Below are 14,113 nucleotides of genomic sequence, written 5' to 3' on the forward strand. Positions count from 1 at the left end.
TCCCGGAGTTTCTTACTTTTTCCGCAACTGTCGCTGAAGTCAACTCGCAGTTTGGCTCTGGCTCCTGCGCACCATTAATGTGTGGATGTTCATGCGTATTTAGATAAGTGTTTGTCGTTGAGGTTATGTTTTTTGAATCGTAACCCAAATAAAAATTAATGAATGAATTTAAATTTGCTAAAATTACTATTATAAAGAAGTGTATAACGTTTTGAACGACGTGTTTGAATTATCGAAAATAATGGCTGGAAAATATGGCAAAGATTTGGCATTGTCAATGTTACGAACATTGCCAAGAGTGTGTTTAAGTAATCTTCGAGGCAATCCTGGATCAACTAAACCTGTAAGAATTGCTCTAATAATAACATATACTTTAATAAACAAAAAATCAAGTTAATATAAATTAAAGTTCGACTAGATTGTATCACTGGCTTAGTATTCATTGTGTATCTGGTATTGGTACCAGGTACTTTATTGGTACCAAACATCTGATGTAAACGATGGCATATTGAGCTGGTATAATGTGGTCAAAGAAGACATATCAAATTAAAAATAATATATATACTAAATAGCTTTGTAATTGGATAAGCATGCATGTAATATTATAGTATTTAGTCTATATAATGAAAATGAGTATGGTATAAACTAATCTATTATTTTGAATTGATATGATAATTGGTTTATAATAATTATTTTGAAAGTCATATTTTTAATAGTCTAAACGTGGCCGAGGGCAACATGGTGGAAATAAGCATGGAGCTGGTAATAAGGGATCCGGTCAGAGGCAAAATTTCTTGCGCATTGGGTATGAAACTGGAAACAATCCATTTTATCTCAGATTTGGATTTGAACCATATTATAAAGGGCATCAGTAAGTTGTACATGTATTAATATTTAAATAAAATTTGTTATTACAATATAGTTTTATATACAGTAAAATTCAAGTCAAAGTTCAAGGTACATTTCTAAAACTTAGAATACTAAATAAAATAATACTGGACACATAAATAGATACAGGTAAAACCACAAACATAAAGCAATGCAGTAAAACTCATATGAAATTGCACTTATGTCGTTTTTATTAATTTCATTATTATAGAAAGAGTTGTCATTAATATAAAATTTAATGTTAATGGTAATATCTTAATTAAAGATGCTTGTACGTATTACAGTTTAAGAAGAGAGTATCCACCTTTATCCTTACATCAATTGCAAATGTTTATTGATACAAACAGGGTAGATCCATCTAAACCTATTGATCTTGTATCTATACTCAACACAGGATTGTATAACTTTAATGTAGACCACAAGCATGCTGGTGTTCATCTTACAGATGAGGTATATTATTTTATTTTGAAATTCAAATAAATTAAATAAAATTTTTTATGTAAGAAGCATGTTGAGTTGCTTAAAATCGATTTTAAGGGAGCTGATTATTTTACTACAAAAGTAAACATAGAAGTTCAATGGGCCAGTGAGCCTGTAATAGCAGCAATTGAAAGAAATGGTGGTACTATTTGCACTGCATATTACGACCCTCACAGTTTATATGTATTACACGATGTAAAGAAATTTTTCAACAGAGGTGAACTCTTTGTTCTTTTTTGGCATAAAAACTAAACATTTCAGAATGTCATATTTAAACTATTTTTAATTATTTAGGAACAGCAATACCACGCAGAATGTTACCACCAACAGATTGCTTAGAATATTATTCAAGTGCAGCATCAAGAGGATATTTAGCTAATCCTGAGTTGATTTCTCAAGAACGATTGGTTTTGTCTCAAAAATATGGTTACGTACTTCCAAAGATTGAAGATGATCCAGATTATGAAATGCTTACACAACGTAAAGATCCTAGACAAATATTTTATGGCCTCGAACCTGGTTGGGTCATTAGTCTTAAGGATGAAGCGATTCTTAAACCTAAAGCTGAATATCTTAAAGAATATTATTTAAGTTGAAGTGTTTCTTTGTAGCATACTCGTTTAAAAAAATAAATAAATAATTTGATGAAAAAAGTAATTTGTAAACTTAGGCAAGCTTTATATTATTTAATAACAAATGCGAATCATTTTTTAAAATTTATCAAAATAAATAAATTCCACAGATTTTTTCTGTAGTGTTCTTTCGTATTTGGTTACTAATTAGAAAAGAAAAATTTAAACGAAATATCTTGTAAATCAAAGTCAAATAATGTTGAATTAAATATTTACTCATTTATTATGTCGAGGAGAGGATAAAATTTTATAACTTAACATAGACCAAATTTACTAGTTGCCCTGATACAGGTTAGTTGTAAAATTTTAAATAAAAAAAACCTTAACTGTACAATTAATTTTAATTTTGTGCATATCTTTCAAAGAGGATGAATTATTCTATCAAAGTTTCCTCTATCTACCCAATTTACAATTTAGTGTTCACTTGTCATAATTTAAATAGTAATTAACATAATGCTAATTATTTTTTAGTAGACAATGTGAATGAGTTATAAAGAAGTTAGAAAATGGTTTTAAGCATTATTGGAAGAAGTTTTCAAAAAAAGGTATACAATGAAAACTTATAATAGATGATTTTTCTATTAAAATTGCTTTATGTAGGTAATAGTCGCCATTCACTCAAACTTGCTGTAAATAAACTATTCGATCAAGAATCTGCTTCTTGTAAACGAGTTTGACCTGGAACTTTTTAAGCAAGGTAATGTGATAGTACGTAATAGTATGTCATTGTAACAGCCAGGATCTAAATTAACCAATTAAAAGGCACCGATTTTAATTAATTTTTTACAGAATGATGATACCATTAACAGGTGCAAGACATTTTTTTAGTAGCAATGACTCAGTTCAACGGAGTGACAAAAATCATCAAAGTATTATTATTCAATATTCATCTTATAAAAAATATATAATATGTAACAGCATTTGTAAATAAATAATTTCTCATAAATTCAGGCCCCGGAAAAGGTCACGTCGGCCCTGGTAACAGCGTCAGTGTAGATTCAGGCAGTGCTGATCACGCTGATTTGAAATTATTCATACTCATCGTTACAGTGTAAATACAGTAGAACCTCGTTTATACGAGATACATAAATCAACTCTAGCTATCCGTAGTGATTTGTTCCTTTTATTACATGAATTGACCTAAACCATGATCGAGTGTGAACTTCATGGAGGGGATAGCTAGTGGACCTCTATTATCAGAACTACTTGGTTATCGGAACTGTCTTGTCCGCGGACTTGCTCGGATAAGTGAGGTTTTACTGAATAATCGAGTTAAAGAAAATAATGTATAACGATTACCATTGGACATATCGCCAATACAATTATAAATAGAAGCAATTAAAGAGTAAAATGATGTTGGGCAACGGCATTCGATCCTACGATCTTTCGAGTACAAGAACTCCATACCATCCGTATTACGACTATTTCGATAACGGACTAATAACTATAGCATTAATCGCAAGGTATGTTACATTACTTATATATTTAAAATTATCGAGTTATCATACCAAATATTTCTTAATAACCAAGGACCTGTTTACCACTCTGTAAAAGTAAATTAAAATTGGAGGAGAGGGGGACAAGTTGAATGCTTTCTTGTTAGATGTAAACATCTCATTGTCAGTTCAGTATGGTTAATTCCATACGTAGTATACATAACAATAAGTATGAATGCGTATTGAGTAAATAGAATCGGGCAAACTTTGTTGATTCTCGCTTGAAAAGGTTTATCTAACGCGACATCCGTCTACACTTTATTTATCTTTTTTTTTTTAATGTACTTTGGTCAACGTTTTACAGTCTCGTGTGAAAGTCCAAGTTTAAGGTGAACACAACCTACATATTTGACATTTCTGACGCGTACAGAAACGGTACATCGAAGTCGGTTACCTCATTAACGACAGCTACGCGATAGGGTAGTTTAAATTCAGTATTCTTCCGTGACAGGTGTTTCGATTTTCTTCCAGTGTTAAACTTTTCCTGTGACAACAATAAAAAAAAGAAAAAAATGGCATTTCGTGTTGAGTCTGAGAAGAATTATGAATTTATCTGCAAAAGTCTAATTGCTGGTGGTGAGTTAAAATGTTGCTTCTAGTGAAACATAATTTGCTTTTGTTAGTAAACAATCAGAGGTGCACATTAATTATATCTTTCATTAATAACTTATTTTTTAAACATGCTTCTTATATTATTTATACACAAAATTTCTTCTTATTATTGAACAATCACTAATGACAGTGCAATTCAGAAAATACAATATATTTTACAGAACTGTTTAACAACTATTATAGATTTTAATGAAATTATTTATTTCGTAGGTGTAGCTGGAATGTGTTCAAAAACAGCAGTGGCTCCCTTAGATAGAATAAAAATATTACTGCAAGCACACAGTGAACACTATAAACACTTAGGTAAGAATGATACTGTTGTGAAAAATGATTAAAAATTACATGATATATGACTAACACTAATTTATTAAACAAGGTGTTTTTTCTGGTCTAAGAGAGATTATCCAACGTGAACAATTTTTTGCTCTCTACAAGGGAAACTTTGCTCAAATGATTCGAATCTTTCCATATGCAGCAACACAGTTTACATCATTTGAATTGTACAAGAAGGTAAATATCGATTATTTCTTACCTATTATGCTAAAATATTTTAGAAAGTAATACTAAGTTTGTTCTGGGTAAAGTGGTTCCACAGAGCGAAGTAACCGTTATTAATATAAAGACATGCTCATAATTTGAAGGTGAGCCTTAACCATATAGATTCCCTTATGAATTTATGTGTACACACACATATATACATAAATATATTTATAAAAACACAAAAACGTATAATAAATATAGAGGTGTAAAAAAGAATACAGAGACCATGGTTAAACAAGATAGATGAAACACATTTGTGTTAAAAAAAGAATTAGTAAACACATGAGATTGCGAGCAAATTAAGTTATATTTAATTTTTACCAGTATTTAGGAGCCTTATTTGGGAAGAACTCACATATAGATAAATTTTTGGCTGGATCTGCTGCTGGTGTTACAGCAGTTACATTAACATATCCACTAGACACCATTAGAGCTAGGCTTGCTTTTCAAGTTACTGGAGAACACATTTACGAAGGAATTATTCATGCGGGTATCACAATTTTCAAGGAGGTACTTATTTATATTCTAGCAAGCATTAATAAAAAAAAAAAGTAAATTATATTCAATTCAGTATCTAACATAAAAGTATAAAGTGCAAAATGCAAATAGCATTCAGACTTTGAACCTTTCTGTGAAAGATAAGAAATGTTAGATAATTTATGAATATATCAATAACTTAATAATATTTTTACTTTTGTTGACATGTTTTCCTTTTTACCAGACTTTTCTTGTGTAACTTTAAAACAATTAATTCAAAAACATTATTTTAAAATTTATATCATACCATATATCTTTCAGGAAGGTGGTCTCAAAGGATTATACAAAGGATTTTGTCCAACTGTTATTGGTATGATCCCATATGCAGGATTTTCGTTTTATTCATTTGAGAAGTTTAAGTACTTGTGCATGAAATATGGATCAAACATTTTTTGTGACAAATGTGATAAAAATACAGGTACGAACAATAATAAATTTTCATAACAAAAATTTCCATATGTACTGTAATATATGTAATAAGTATATTAAATATATAAATGTTTATACATATTCTTCTATAAAGCAATAAATATTCCATTGAACATCTAGTTATACAAATACTTGGATTTTTATACTGTCAATTAAAAAAGAAAAGTTTGTAATATACAATGATATTATATTGAATTAACTATATACTCTTGACTACTATATTGATCATACTTAACAAGAGTAAAGTGCTTATATATATTTATAGGTGGTTTAGTTTTAACTGTACCAGCAAGATTATTATGTGGAGGTATTGCAGGTGCCATTGCTCAAAGTTTTTCATATCCATTAGATGTTACTAGAAGACGTATGCAATTATCTATGATGAATCCAGATACGCACAAATATAGGTAACTATGTCTACAAATTAAAAAAATAACTAATTTGTTAAATGACTTATTGTTAAATACTACTGCACTGGACATTTTTTTCTAGCGCTGGCATGTTAAAAACTATAAAACTAATATATAGAGAAAATGGCATTACGAAAGGTCTCTATCGTGGGATGAGCATTAATTATTTGCGAGCTATTCCTATGGTGTCAGTTAGTTTTACAACGTATGAAATCATGAAACAAGTACTCAATTTAGACACGGGAATGAAAGTATAATTTATTTTATATCATAGTGAGTTTTGATATTCCAACTTTACCTATGCAGAAGTACAAAGCACATACAACAAAGTGTTAGAATTAACGGAGCCTTGGAATAAATACCCTCGGTTTATTAACAAAGTATAAAGAAAGTGGTTGCTGTTATACGACTAAAACGAGACTGACTGACGAGCCATGCCCGCGCGATAACTTAAAAGCGGAAGCTCCGTGATCCTAGCGCTTATTTAAGCGAAAATTATACAGACGTATGTACAGACACGAGAATACATAAAAAAAAAAGTCAAGTTCTAATACAAAGTGCAGTTTAATCCCGAATAATAAATACCAAATGTTGTACATTTGTAGTGTATATTAATACGCAACACAAGAAATGTTCGTTAACGATGTATAGAAAGAAACTGCAACCGAATATTATTGTATTTAAGAACTGAAAACAAAGCTAAAAACTAGCAATTGTAATAGAATTGTATATTTCTATCGATAGTGTTAAATAATAGAAAATTTGAATTTTAGGTAAGGATTAATTTATTATAAACACTTATATCATATATAAGAAATAATATATTTGGTATGGATGTTCCAAAGGAATGTATATAACAATAATTGTCTTGGGAACGCGGTAATTCCAGGATCATAGAAGGTTTATAAATAAAATATTTTTCTTCAATTATCATGCTCTACTTGGCTCCATCAAGCACTTTCTTATTAATTAAAAATACTGAAAAAAAGACGAATAAATTATTTTGATAGTAGGAGAAAGTATAGTGTATATCAATTTGCAATATGTACATAAAATTCAATAGTAACGAGAACCACTACATCTTAAACACAAGAGTTTCTCATTTATTTATGGGAGGCATGAACATATATATGTAGTTAAGAAATGTCATATAATAATGAATAATTTATGTCGGCGTTTCAATTTGAAGTGTTTGTTTGTTCAATATCTTCTTAATATATGTTTATTTTTGTACATATCTTTGTATTCTTAGAATCGTGTAATGTATAAGTACGATTTCATTCATAAAAATTCACCTATTTCTATGAAAACTTATTTTTAAAGTTTTTATGTTAGTAAACATGTAAATGATTATTTGATAATTAATCTTATGATTAATTATTAGTTTTGCTCATTATATTTCTTGTACTATTGACATTCAGTGTAAAAATGATGTAAGACTCTAAATATGATAACATCTCTTTATTTCTCCAGCTTTGTTTATAATGAGGCGACATAATATCAGTTCATGGCATACTGTTTTCTTTGCTTCAGCATTTTCTGTCTAAATACAGATTTTGCAAACCCGTTTAATGCTTGTAACTGAATATTTCGAAGATACCCGAAGTCTAAAATCAGCGAAGCATGCTGAAAGTTAAAAACCAAATACACACACATAATTCACAGTTCAAAGCATTTGTTCAGGCTAATATAAAACGTTGTAAAAGATATAGAAAGCGTTATTTTGAATTGATATATACAAAATGTAGTAAGCATGTCATATACAATAATTATATACAGGTATAAACTGATCATATTACCCCAAATTTATATACACAACAAACGTGTTTGAGACATTTCGAGTTCTGAATTGATTTTATGCATGTGCATTGGTGATCAATCAATCAATCAGCTTCCGATAAAAGCATATTTTGTTCGATTTATCTTAATTGAAGACAATAAATATTTTATCAAAATCTGCATGTAATCTAAGTTTGATATTCAGTGTCAAAATTGGATTAGAAATAGGAAAAACATAAATGAAAACTTGATAACTCAAAAATAATTAGCTTACAAAGTCTTGTAGCGAATTTAACAGCTAATAAGTTTGTCTCTGGTACTGAAATTTATTCATTATATGAAATACTTTAAGAAGAGAGAATAAATAGAGTGAATACAAAATTAGCTATACAAGTTCTAAGATCTATTACTGATTTTCATGTAAGCCTTATTTCTAATTAACTCATTTCCTTCTATTATAATACTACAATTTTTCTTTTCATTCTATGTAGGAAATTTTATTCTTAGTTTTTTTATAATCAATCATCAATCACTGAATGTGTTTAATATGTGATATAAAACAAAACAAAAAATGCTCAGCTCTGCATCATGCAGAAGGGGTTGCTGTATCCATAATATTATGGTTTCTGTGCTATTTTCTTTTAGATTTACAGTCTTAGTAAATTGCTATAGTGTGCATCTATACATTTCACTTTTTCATCTTATTACTTCTACTGTATCGTTTGTTTCATTATGCATATGCTCAAATTACATGCTTACTTCTATGAACATATGTATTTTGCAAATTCATCCGATGCTCATGTATACAATGTTTGTGTACTGATGAATATGAATGATTTGACACAACACAAGAAGTTTGTTTGACTTGCATTACACATGTTTATTTATCAAAAGCATCATTTTATACCTATTAATTAGTAAAAAGGTAAATTGGTAGGATCATGAGCAATTAATTTCCAATTTAATGATCGTGAATGCATGAATTCATTTCGTATAAAGTGTGTGTATTTCAGTTAGGAATTTTTTTATAGGATTGATGCAAAAGTTTTGCTATTTCCTTACAAATCACAAGATAGTCGTGCGCTTAAATTCATATGTATAAAGATTTAGAAACTATACCTGTTCCAATAGGTTCAGAAAATAAAAACCTTTAGAAATAGAATAAATATTATAGGATAGACACAATTGACCAGCTTGCAGTTTTATTTATTATGTTAGTACGATTAGAAAAATGTGATTTATAAAAATTATGTTTTGATGCGCTTAATAAAACAACTTAAAAATAGCGAAATTATTAGGTACTATGATTCTAATGAATCATTATGTGTAATACTATATTACAATCAATTAAAAAATCCACTAAAGAACTTATTAAATTGCTTATATGGCACAACTTGTATATGCCAAATTTACTGTTGCATCAACCCTTTTTATATTTTCTTGAGGCGGAACATTTCACGCTCCATTCGTATTAATAATTACGTGACACTCTCTTAAATATAAACTATGATCATTTTTGGTATGCTTATTGAAACCTTAAACAACATTATTTCTATTCAGTTTACGTAACAAATAATTTTGTTTGTATAAACAGTTTTAATAAATTAATATTTGTTCAAGGTTTCAAAACAGTACCATGCACATATTTTTGTTCGCACTACTTATTGCGTTCAATCCATGTATTATGTTCATTTCTTTTTTTTTTCTTGATAATAAAAATACAAGCAGTACAATGAAAGTTATAGAACTCAATGCTATATGTGAATTTTAATTGATACGCGTGTACATTATTGTTTGTTTCTTTCTTTTATGTATACAATTAATGTTGTGTCTAGATGTATGGTGTTGGACACACGCCAAATATGCGGATGTGTGTTTTGTCTCTCTGCGAGACATCACAAAGTGAATCATGATATAATACTTGAGACTATAATATGTTGTGTAAGGATAGTTGGAACCTCACACTTTTATTGATGTTCTATCCATAAATTATGTTCAGGAGCATTGTTATAAAGCCTGAATCATTTCCATACCCCTACCTTAATATTTAAATCTGGGGTTTGACTCTTTACAAGAAATAGTCTGGTGTCCGCCTAGTAACATGTGGTTCTCCACGCCTTGGAGCTGGGTCAAATTGAAGGCTGAAAAATTGAAAAATAAAAAACAAATTAAGATTATATATTTAATTATTTTGAAATTGTTACGTAATTTTTCATACATTTATTTGAAACTTACAATGAATATTTTAAAGCGTCATCTAATTCCATGATTGCAGCTTGATTTCCACAGCGATAACAATAATTAGGTGCTGAGAATATAGTTACAACGTTACGATCATGACACCTGTAACAAGAAATATACATGTGAGATAAAACAATATGCGATTATTGCATGAATGTTATTATAGAATATAATACATGAGGAATAAATACTAATACAAAGGGAATCTATAAATGAACAATGTTAATAAATATACCAATTGTAACCCTCCATAACTAATTGATGTGCTCGTGATACTAATGTCAGGCCATTAGAATGATTAAAAGTTTCTGAAATATCTTGTCCAAAAGTATATCCTGCCCCACGAGGAGAAATACCCCACCCTCCTCTATCATCTGGGTCTGACCATAAAAGGTCACACATTGGACCCTTAAAAAAACACAATCAAATGTTATTTTAAATTTCATAATTTTACTTGTAATCTTATGAATCCAAGCATGAACACCAACCTCATGTGGTACCTCTTGAAGACGATCTAGGGCACGTATATGATCTAATGTATCAATTGATGGTGATAAACCACCATGCAGACAAAATATTTGACCATCTACTAGTGCAGTCAATGGTAAATAATCAAACAGGTCCGTGAAGAATTTCCACACATTGGCATTACCATATTTACGTAAACATTCATCATAAAATCCATATACCTGTGTGATTTGTCTCGACTCATGATTACCTCGTAAAATTGTTATTCTTTCCCTATATCTGACCTATAGAGTTGAGATTATTTTGTTAATTGATATTTGATTTAATATATTTAATACTTTTATATAAATAATAAAATATTTGGGCTTCGTTAAATTTGATCAATTATCTTTGTCTATAATCTTACCTTGAGTGCAACAAGCAAGGTAACAGTTTCAACAGAGTAATAACCACGATCTACATAGTCTCCCATAAAAAGATAATTTGTATCTGGAGATTTGCCTCCTATTCTGAACAATTCCATTAAATCATGGAACTGTCCATGTACATCTCCACATACTGTCACAGGGCATTTTACTTCTTGTACATTAGACTCTTTAGCTAAGATTTCTTTTGCCTATAAAAATACATTGAATCTTACAATATATGGTGTTTTGAGTATAACATATGCTTTTAACTTAACCCATAAAATAAATACATACAAATATGTAAAATCATATAAAGAATCTTACAATAAAATGACCCAACAGATTAGGCAAAGATATATGTATAATGATAGCGGTCAAACCTTGTCATGACAGGAGCTATATATCATCTATTAGAAATACTAAAGAGCCACATTTTCTACTAGATTTGTATCTTACATCTATACTGTAGTAGATATATTTAGAATACTGTAGTAGATTTATATTTGTGTATAAAGAAAAATTATCTTTTTGAAGAAATTGGTTACTAATCAATTCTTTTCTTTATATATATATATATATATAGTTAAAATTTAGTTAATATAATTAATATAGACAGTTTAAAATTTCATTCAAAATGGATAAATTATATTCTATATTAATTATGCAATCCTAAAATCCTTTAGGTATTGATTTTGTCAATTGTGAATGATACATCATAGTTTTAACGAACTTCAGAAGTAATTGAATCAAAATAGTTTGCATTTATAATTAATTCAATAAACCACTTGCTTCCACAATTAATTATGACCAATCCCAAGGCTCAATCACTCTAGGAGACAAAACTGTAAATGCTCATTGATAGAAAATTAAATTCAGAAATAACTATATAAACACCATAGTATATAATACAGTCAGCAAACTTAATCTTTAAATTGAAATAAACAATCTGATTGCTATTGTTTCTGCTAGCAAGAATAATTAGAAACATAATTGTACTAATTAATAATTTATGTTAACTGTATGGAAAACATACTTACAAATGGTGTTAATGTTAAATGGAAAATACAAAACAAATACAAATTGATGATTTAAAGATGAAGTTATTTTTTTACACAATAAAGTATTGTATTGACTATATAAGTGAAATGATTATCATTGTGGTATTTCTTTCATCTACATCAGGAAATATTTATAAATACATAGATGATATCACTATTTGTATTGGTATCTATTGGAATTGATATCATTTTGTGTAGGAAATCATTATCTAGTTTAGATTGTAATTACGAAGTATTGGAATAATTTTGAATTTTCAACTTCAATTTGCAAAACTTATACAAGTGGTAAAAAGAAACAATCAAACGAATGAAACATAGATTTGTACAAAAATACCAAGTAACAATAGTATACTGATATTTTCAAATTATACTTGAATAACCCTTAAAGAAATAAAGGTATCAAAAATTTATTACTAGTATATATACACATACACATTTGTTCTTTTACAATCCATTTCTTCCATATAATTTGTAACTTCACAAATACATTCGTTATAACTCGAAACAAAATACCATTCTGTTTTGTACATCAAAACCACAAAGGAAACTAACAAGTGTTAGTTCTATGTTTTAGATCTAAAATTCTTGTGAAGTGTGTTTAATATCACCAGCATTTATAAATTTTATGTACATTGTATTCGTAAACATGTATATTCATACTACTACAACAGTATTATGTATATTATGGTGTACATTTTAAGAAGTTACATAAATGTCGTATTGGTCAGGTGAAAACCAGAAAATTACCGGTATTGATATCGGTTTTGGTATATCTTCGGATTCTTACTTTTTACAACTATAAACGTTTCGGTACGATTAATCCAAAAAATGACGAATATCGAAATAATTTCGGTTTTAAAAAATCCTTTTGTAGAAGCATCGAAACGTATAAACCAAGGTGCAATCTATATGCCAAAAGAAACCCTATTCAATAAGTAACAAAAATAGAATTGTTGGCTGATTCAACGAGCCAGTCAATTTCATAGGCGCTGAACAAGTTGCAGTGGAAGCTTGAACAGCAGTGAATACGGTTGTTGAGCGTCCGAACGCAATCGGGACACGAATTTTTACCGAAATCTGAAGTACAGCGAAATTGTGCAATGTACAAGGATTGATAGAAAAAACAATGTATTCAAACTGATTATAATGAAATTTTGTAATGACACGTCAAACCATGGTCAGTGTTATCGCAAAATATCAGTAAACGAACGTAATACAGCAAACGAGAATTAATCGCGTGATATGTAAATGAAATTTTCTGATTAATCAGTTGCATAGAAATCGACAAGGAAGGAATTAAAGACGGATCGCGTACCTTCTCGCACAGAGTTTTCACTTGGCTTTCTGTTAGTTGTTGGCAGTCATTTAATTGTTCTATCCACTGGTCAAGTTCTTTCAACGACGCTTTTTCCTCCATCGTACGAATCTACGTAAAGTCCAAGAATATCCCGCGCTCTTAGCACGTGTAATAAAAGTAAAGCGAGTCCGTCTCGTAAACTAAATCATTCGGTTTTACTGGAAAAGCTTCTTAACACAAATATCTCGATCAAGCACACACTCACAAAATGGCCGATCGCGAGTACTGACGGTGACGTCATACTCAATTCATGCGTGCTTCACTAACTATAACCCGGATTACCATATCGACCAATCACCACTTGCGTTTATCGCACGTTGTCCAATGACGGACAGACTTTACTGTTGCGCGCCTGTCACGATACTGTACACTCTTATTCCTTAATTTTTGCCGCGTAAGGGGAAAGTCACTAATGCCGGTTACCCCTTCTCTTTCTTGGTACGGAACTCCGTCTCGCGCGCTAAGGCGCTTGACGCCTGCGCACAAGCCATTATTCTATCGAAAAGACGTTAACCTAACGTTACGAAACACCTAACCTACAACTGCTGACGAAAGTATTCGAACGATTTCAGATTAAACATTTAATATTTAAATTAATGAAATTATAATATGATTTTCAACGAATTTTCATTAACAATAATATACAAGTGTTAGGAGTGTACATGTTAAACTCGAACAAAATCAAGTAGTGTAAACAATGTTTTCACACCATTCCTTGGAAACATTTATGAACAATCTCCTCTTTTTCCCATATTGTGTTGTGTGCTTACAAATGTATA

At 29.7% G+C, this 14,113-nt stretch overlaps 3 protein-coding genes across 6 annotated transcripts; 2 read left to right on the top strand and 1 right to left on the bottom strand.

Moving 5' to 3' along the window:
* Positions 1-42: 42 nt before the first annotated feature.
* LOC128879005 (39S ribosomal protein L15, mitochondrial) lies at positions 43-2,111 on the top strand. Its single transcript, XM_054127766.1, has 5 exons — positions 43-343; positions 717-871; positions 1,173-1,338; positions 1,426-1,585; positions 1,663-2,111. Exons 1-5 carry the CDS (start codon positions 242-244, stop codon positions 1,962-1,964), a joined length of 885 nt encoding a protein of 294 aa, XP_053983741.1. The 5' UTR covers positions 43-241; the 3' UTR covers positions 1,965-2,111.
* An 859-nt stretch (positions 2,112-2,970) lies between these two features.
* On the top strand, positions 2,971-6,954 carry LOC128879002 (solute carrier family 25 member 16-like). 3 transcript variants are annotated; one of them, XM_054127762.1, is made up of 8 exons: positions 2,971-3,463; positions 3,968-4,072; positions 4,319-4,411; positions 4,485-4,618; positions 4,973-5,158; positions 5,447-5,603; positions 5,880-6,021; positions 6,107-6,954. In XM_054127762.1, the coding sequence occupies exons 2-8, from the start codon at positions 4,009-4,011 to the stop codon at positions 6,279-6,281; spliced, it is 951 nt and encodes a 316-aa protein (XP_053983737.1). In that variant the 5' UTR covers positions 2,971-3,463; positions 3,968-4,008; the 3' UTR covers positions 6,282-6,954. The 3 variants fall into 3 exon arrangements, with proteins under 3 accessions (XP_053983737.1, XP_053983735.1, XP_053983734.1); XM_054127760.1 differs by lacking the exon at positions 2,971-3,463 and having other exon boundaries at positions 3,949-4,072; positions 6,107-6,297; positions 6,798-6,954; XM_054127759.1 differs by lacking the exon at positions 2,971-3,463 and having other exon boundaries at positions 3,949-4,072.
* Positions 6,823-13,538, bottom strand: LOC128879004 (serine/threonine-protein phosphatase 2A catalytic subunit alpha isoform). Of its 2 annotated transcripts, XM_054127765.1 has the most exons (7): positions 13,293-13,538; positions 10,919-11,128; positions 10,533-10,796; positions 10,280-10,452; positions 10,039-10,146; positions 9,843-9,944; positions 6,823-7,002 (listed from the first exon to the last, which is right to left on the bottom strand). In XM_054127765.1, exons 1-6 carry the CDS (start codon positions 13,392-13,394, stop codon positions 9,872-9,874), a joined length of 930 nt encoding a protein of 309 aa, XP_053983740.1. In that variant the 5' UTR covers positions 13,395-13,538; the 3' UTR covers positions 6,823-7,002; positions 9,843-9,871. The 2 variants fall into 2 exon arrangements, with proteins under 2 accessions (XP_053983740.1, XP_053983739.1); XM_054127764.1 differs by lacking the exon at positions 6,823-7,002 and having other exon boundaries at positions 7,471-9,944.
* Between the last annotated feature and the right edge of the window lie 575 nt (positions 13,539-14,113).

The sequence above is a fragment of the Hylaeus volcanicus genome, chromosome 6 (assembly GCF_026283585.1).
Source record: "Hylaeus volcanicus isolate JK05 chromosome 6, UHH_iyHylVolc1.0_haploid, whole genome shotgun sequence".
Classification (NCBI taxonomy): domain Eukaryota; kingdom Metazoa; phylum Arthropoda; class Insecta; order Hymenoptera; family Colletidae; genus Hylaeus; species Hylaeus volcanicus.

What these genes read in the sequence shown, in the direction of transcription:
- LOC128879005 (XM_054127766.1), top strand. Translation starts at nt 242, where the DNA reads ATGGCTGGAAAATATGGCAAAGATTTGGCATTGTCAATGTTACGAACA. An exon ending in ATCCTGGATCAACTAAACCT is followed by an intron (nt 344 to 716) that starts GTAAGAATTGCT and finishes TATTTTTAATAG; the next exon opens with TCTAAACGTGGCCGAGGGCA. An exon ending in GTGTTCATCTTACAGATGAG is followed by an intron (nt 1,339 to 1,425) that starts GTATATTATTTT and finishes ATCGATTTTAAG; the next exon opens with GGAGCTGATTATTTTACTAC.
- LOC128879002 (XM_054127762.1), top strand. Translation starts at nt 4,009, where the DNA reads ATGGCATTTCGTGTTGAGTCTGAGAAGAATTATGAATTTATCTGCAAA. An exon ending in TGAACACTATAAACACTTAG is followed by an intron (nt 4,412 to 4,484) that starts GTAAGAATGATA and finishes TTATTAAACAAG; the next exon opens with GTGTTTTTTCTGGTCTAAGA. An exon ending in CATTTGAATTGTACAAGAAG is followed by an intron (nt 4,619 to 4,972) that starts GTAAATATCGAT and finishes AATTTTTACCAG; the next exon opens with TATTTAGGAGCCTTATTTGG.
- LOC128879004 (XM_054127765.1), bottom strand. Translation starts at nt 13,394, where the DNA reads ATGGAGGAAAAAGCGTCGTTGAAAGAACTTGACCAGTGGATAGAACAA. An exon ending in GTTATGGAGGGTTACAATTG is followed by an intron (nt 10,147 to 10,279) that starts GTATATTTATTA and finishes TTCTTGTTACAG; the next exon opens with GTGTCATGATCGTAACGTTG. An exon ending in GACGCTTTAAAATATTCATT is followed by an intron (nt 9,945 to 10,038) that starts GTAAGTTTCAAA and finishes TCAATTTTTCAG; the next exon opens with CCTTCAATTTGACCCAGCTC.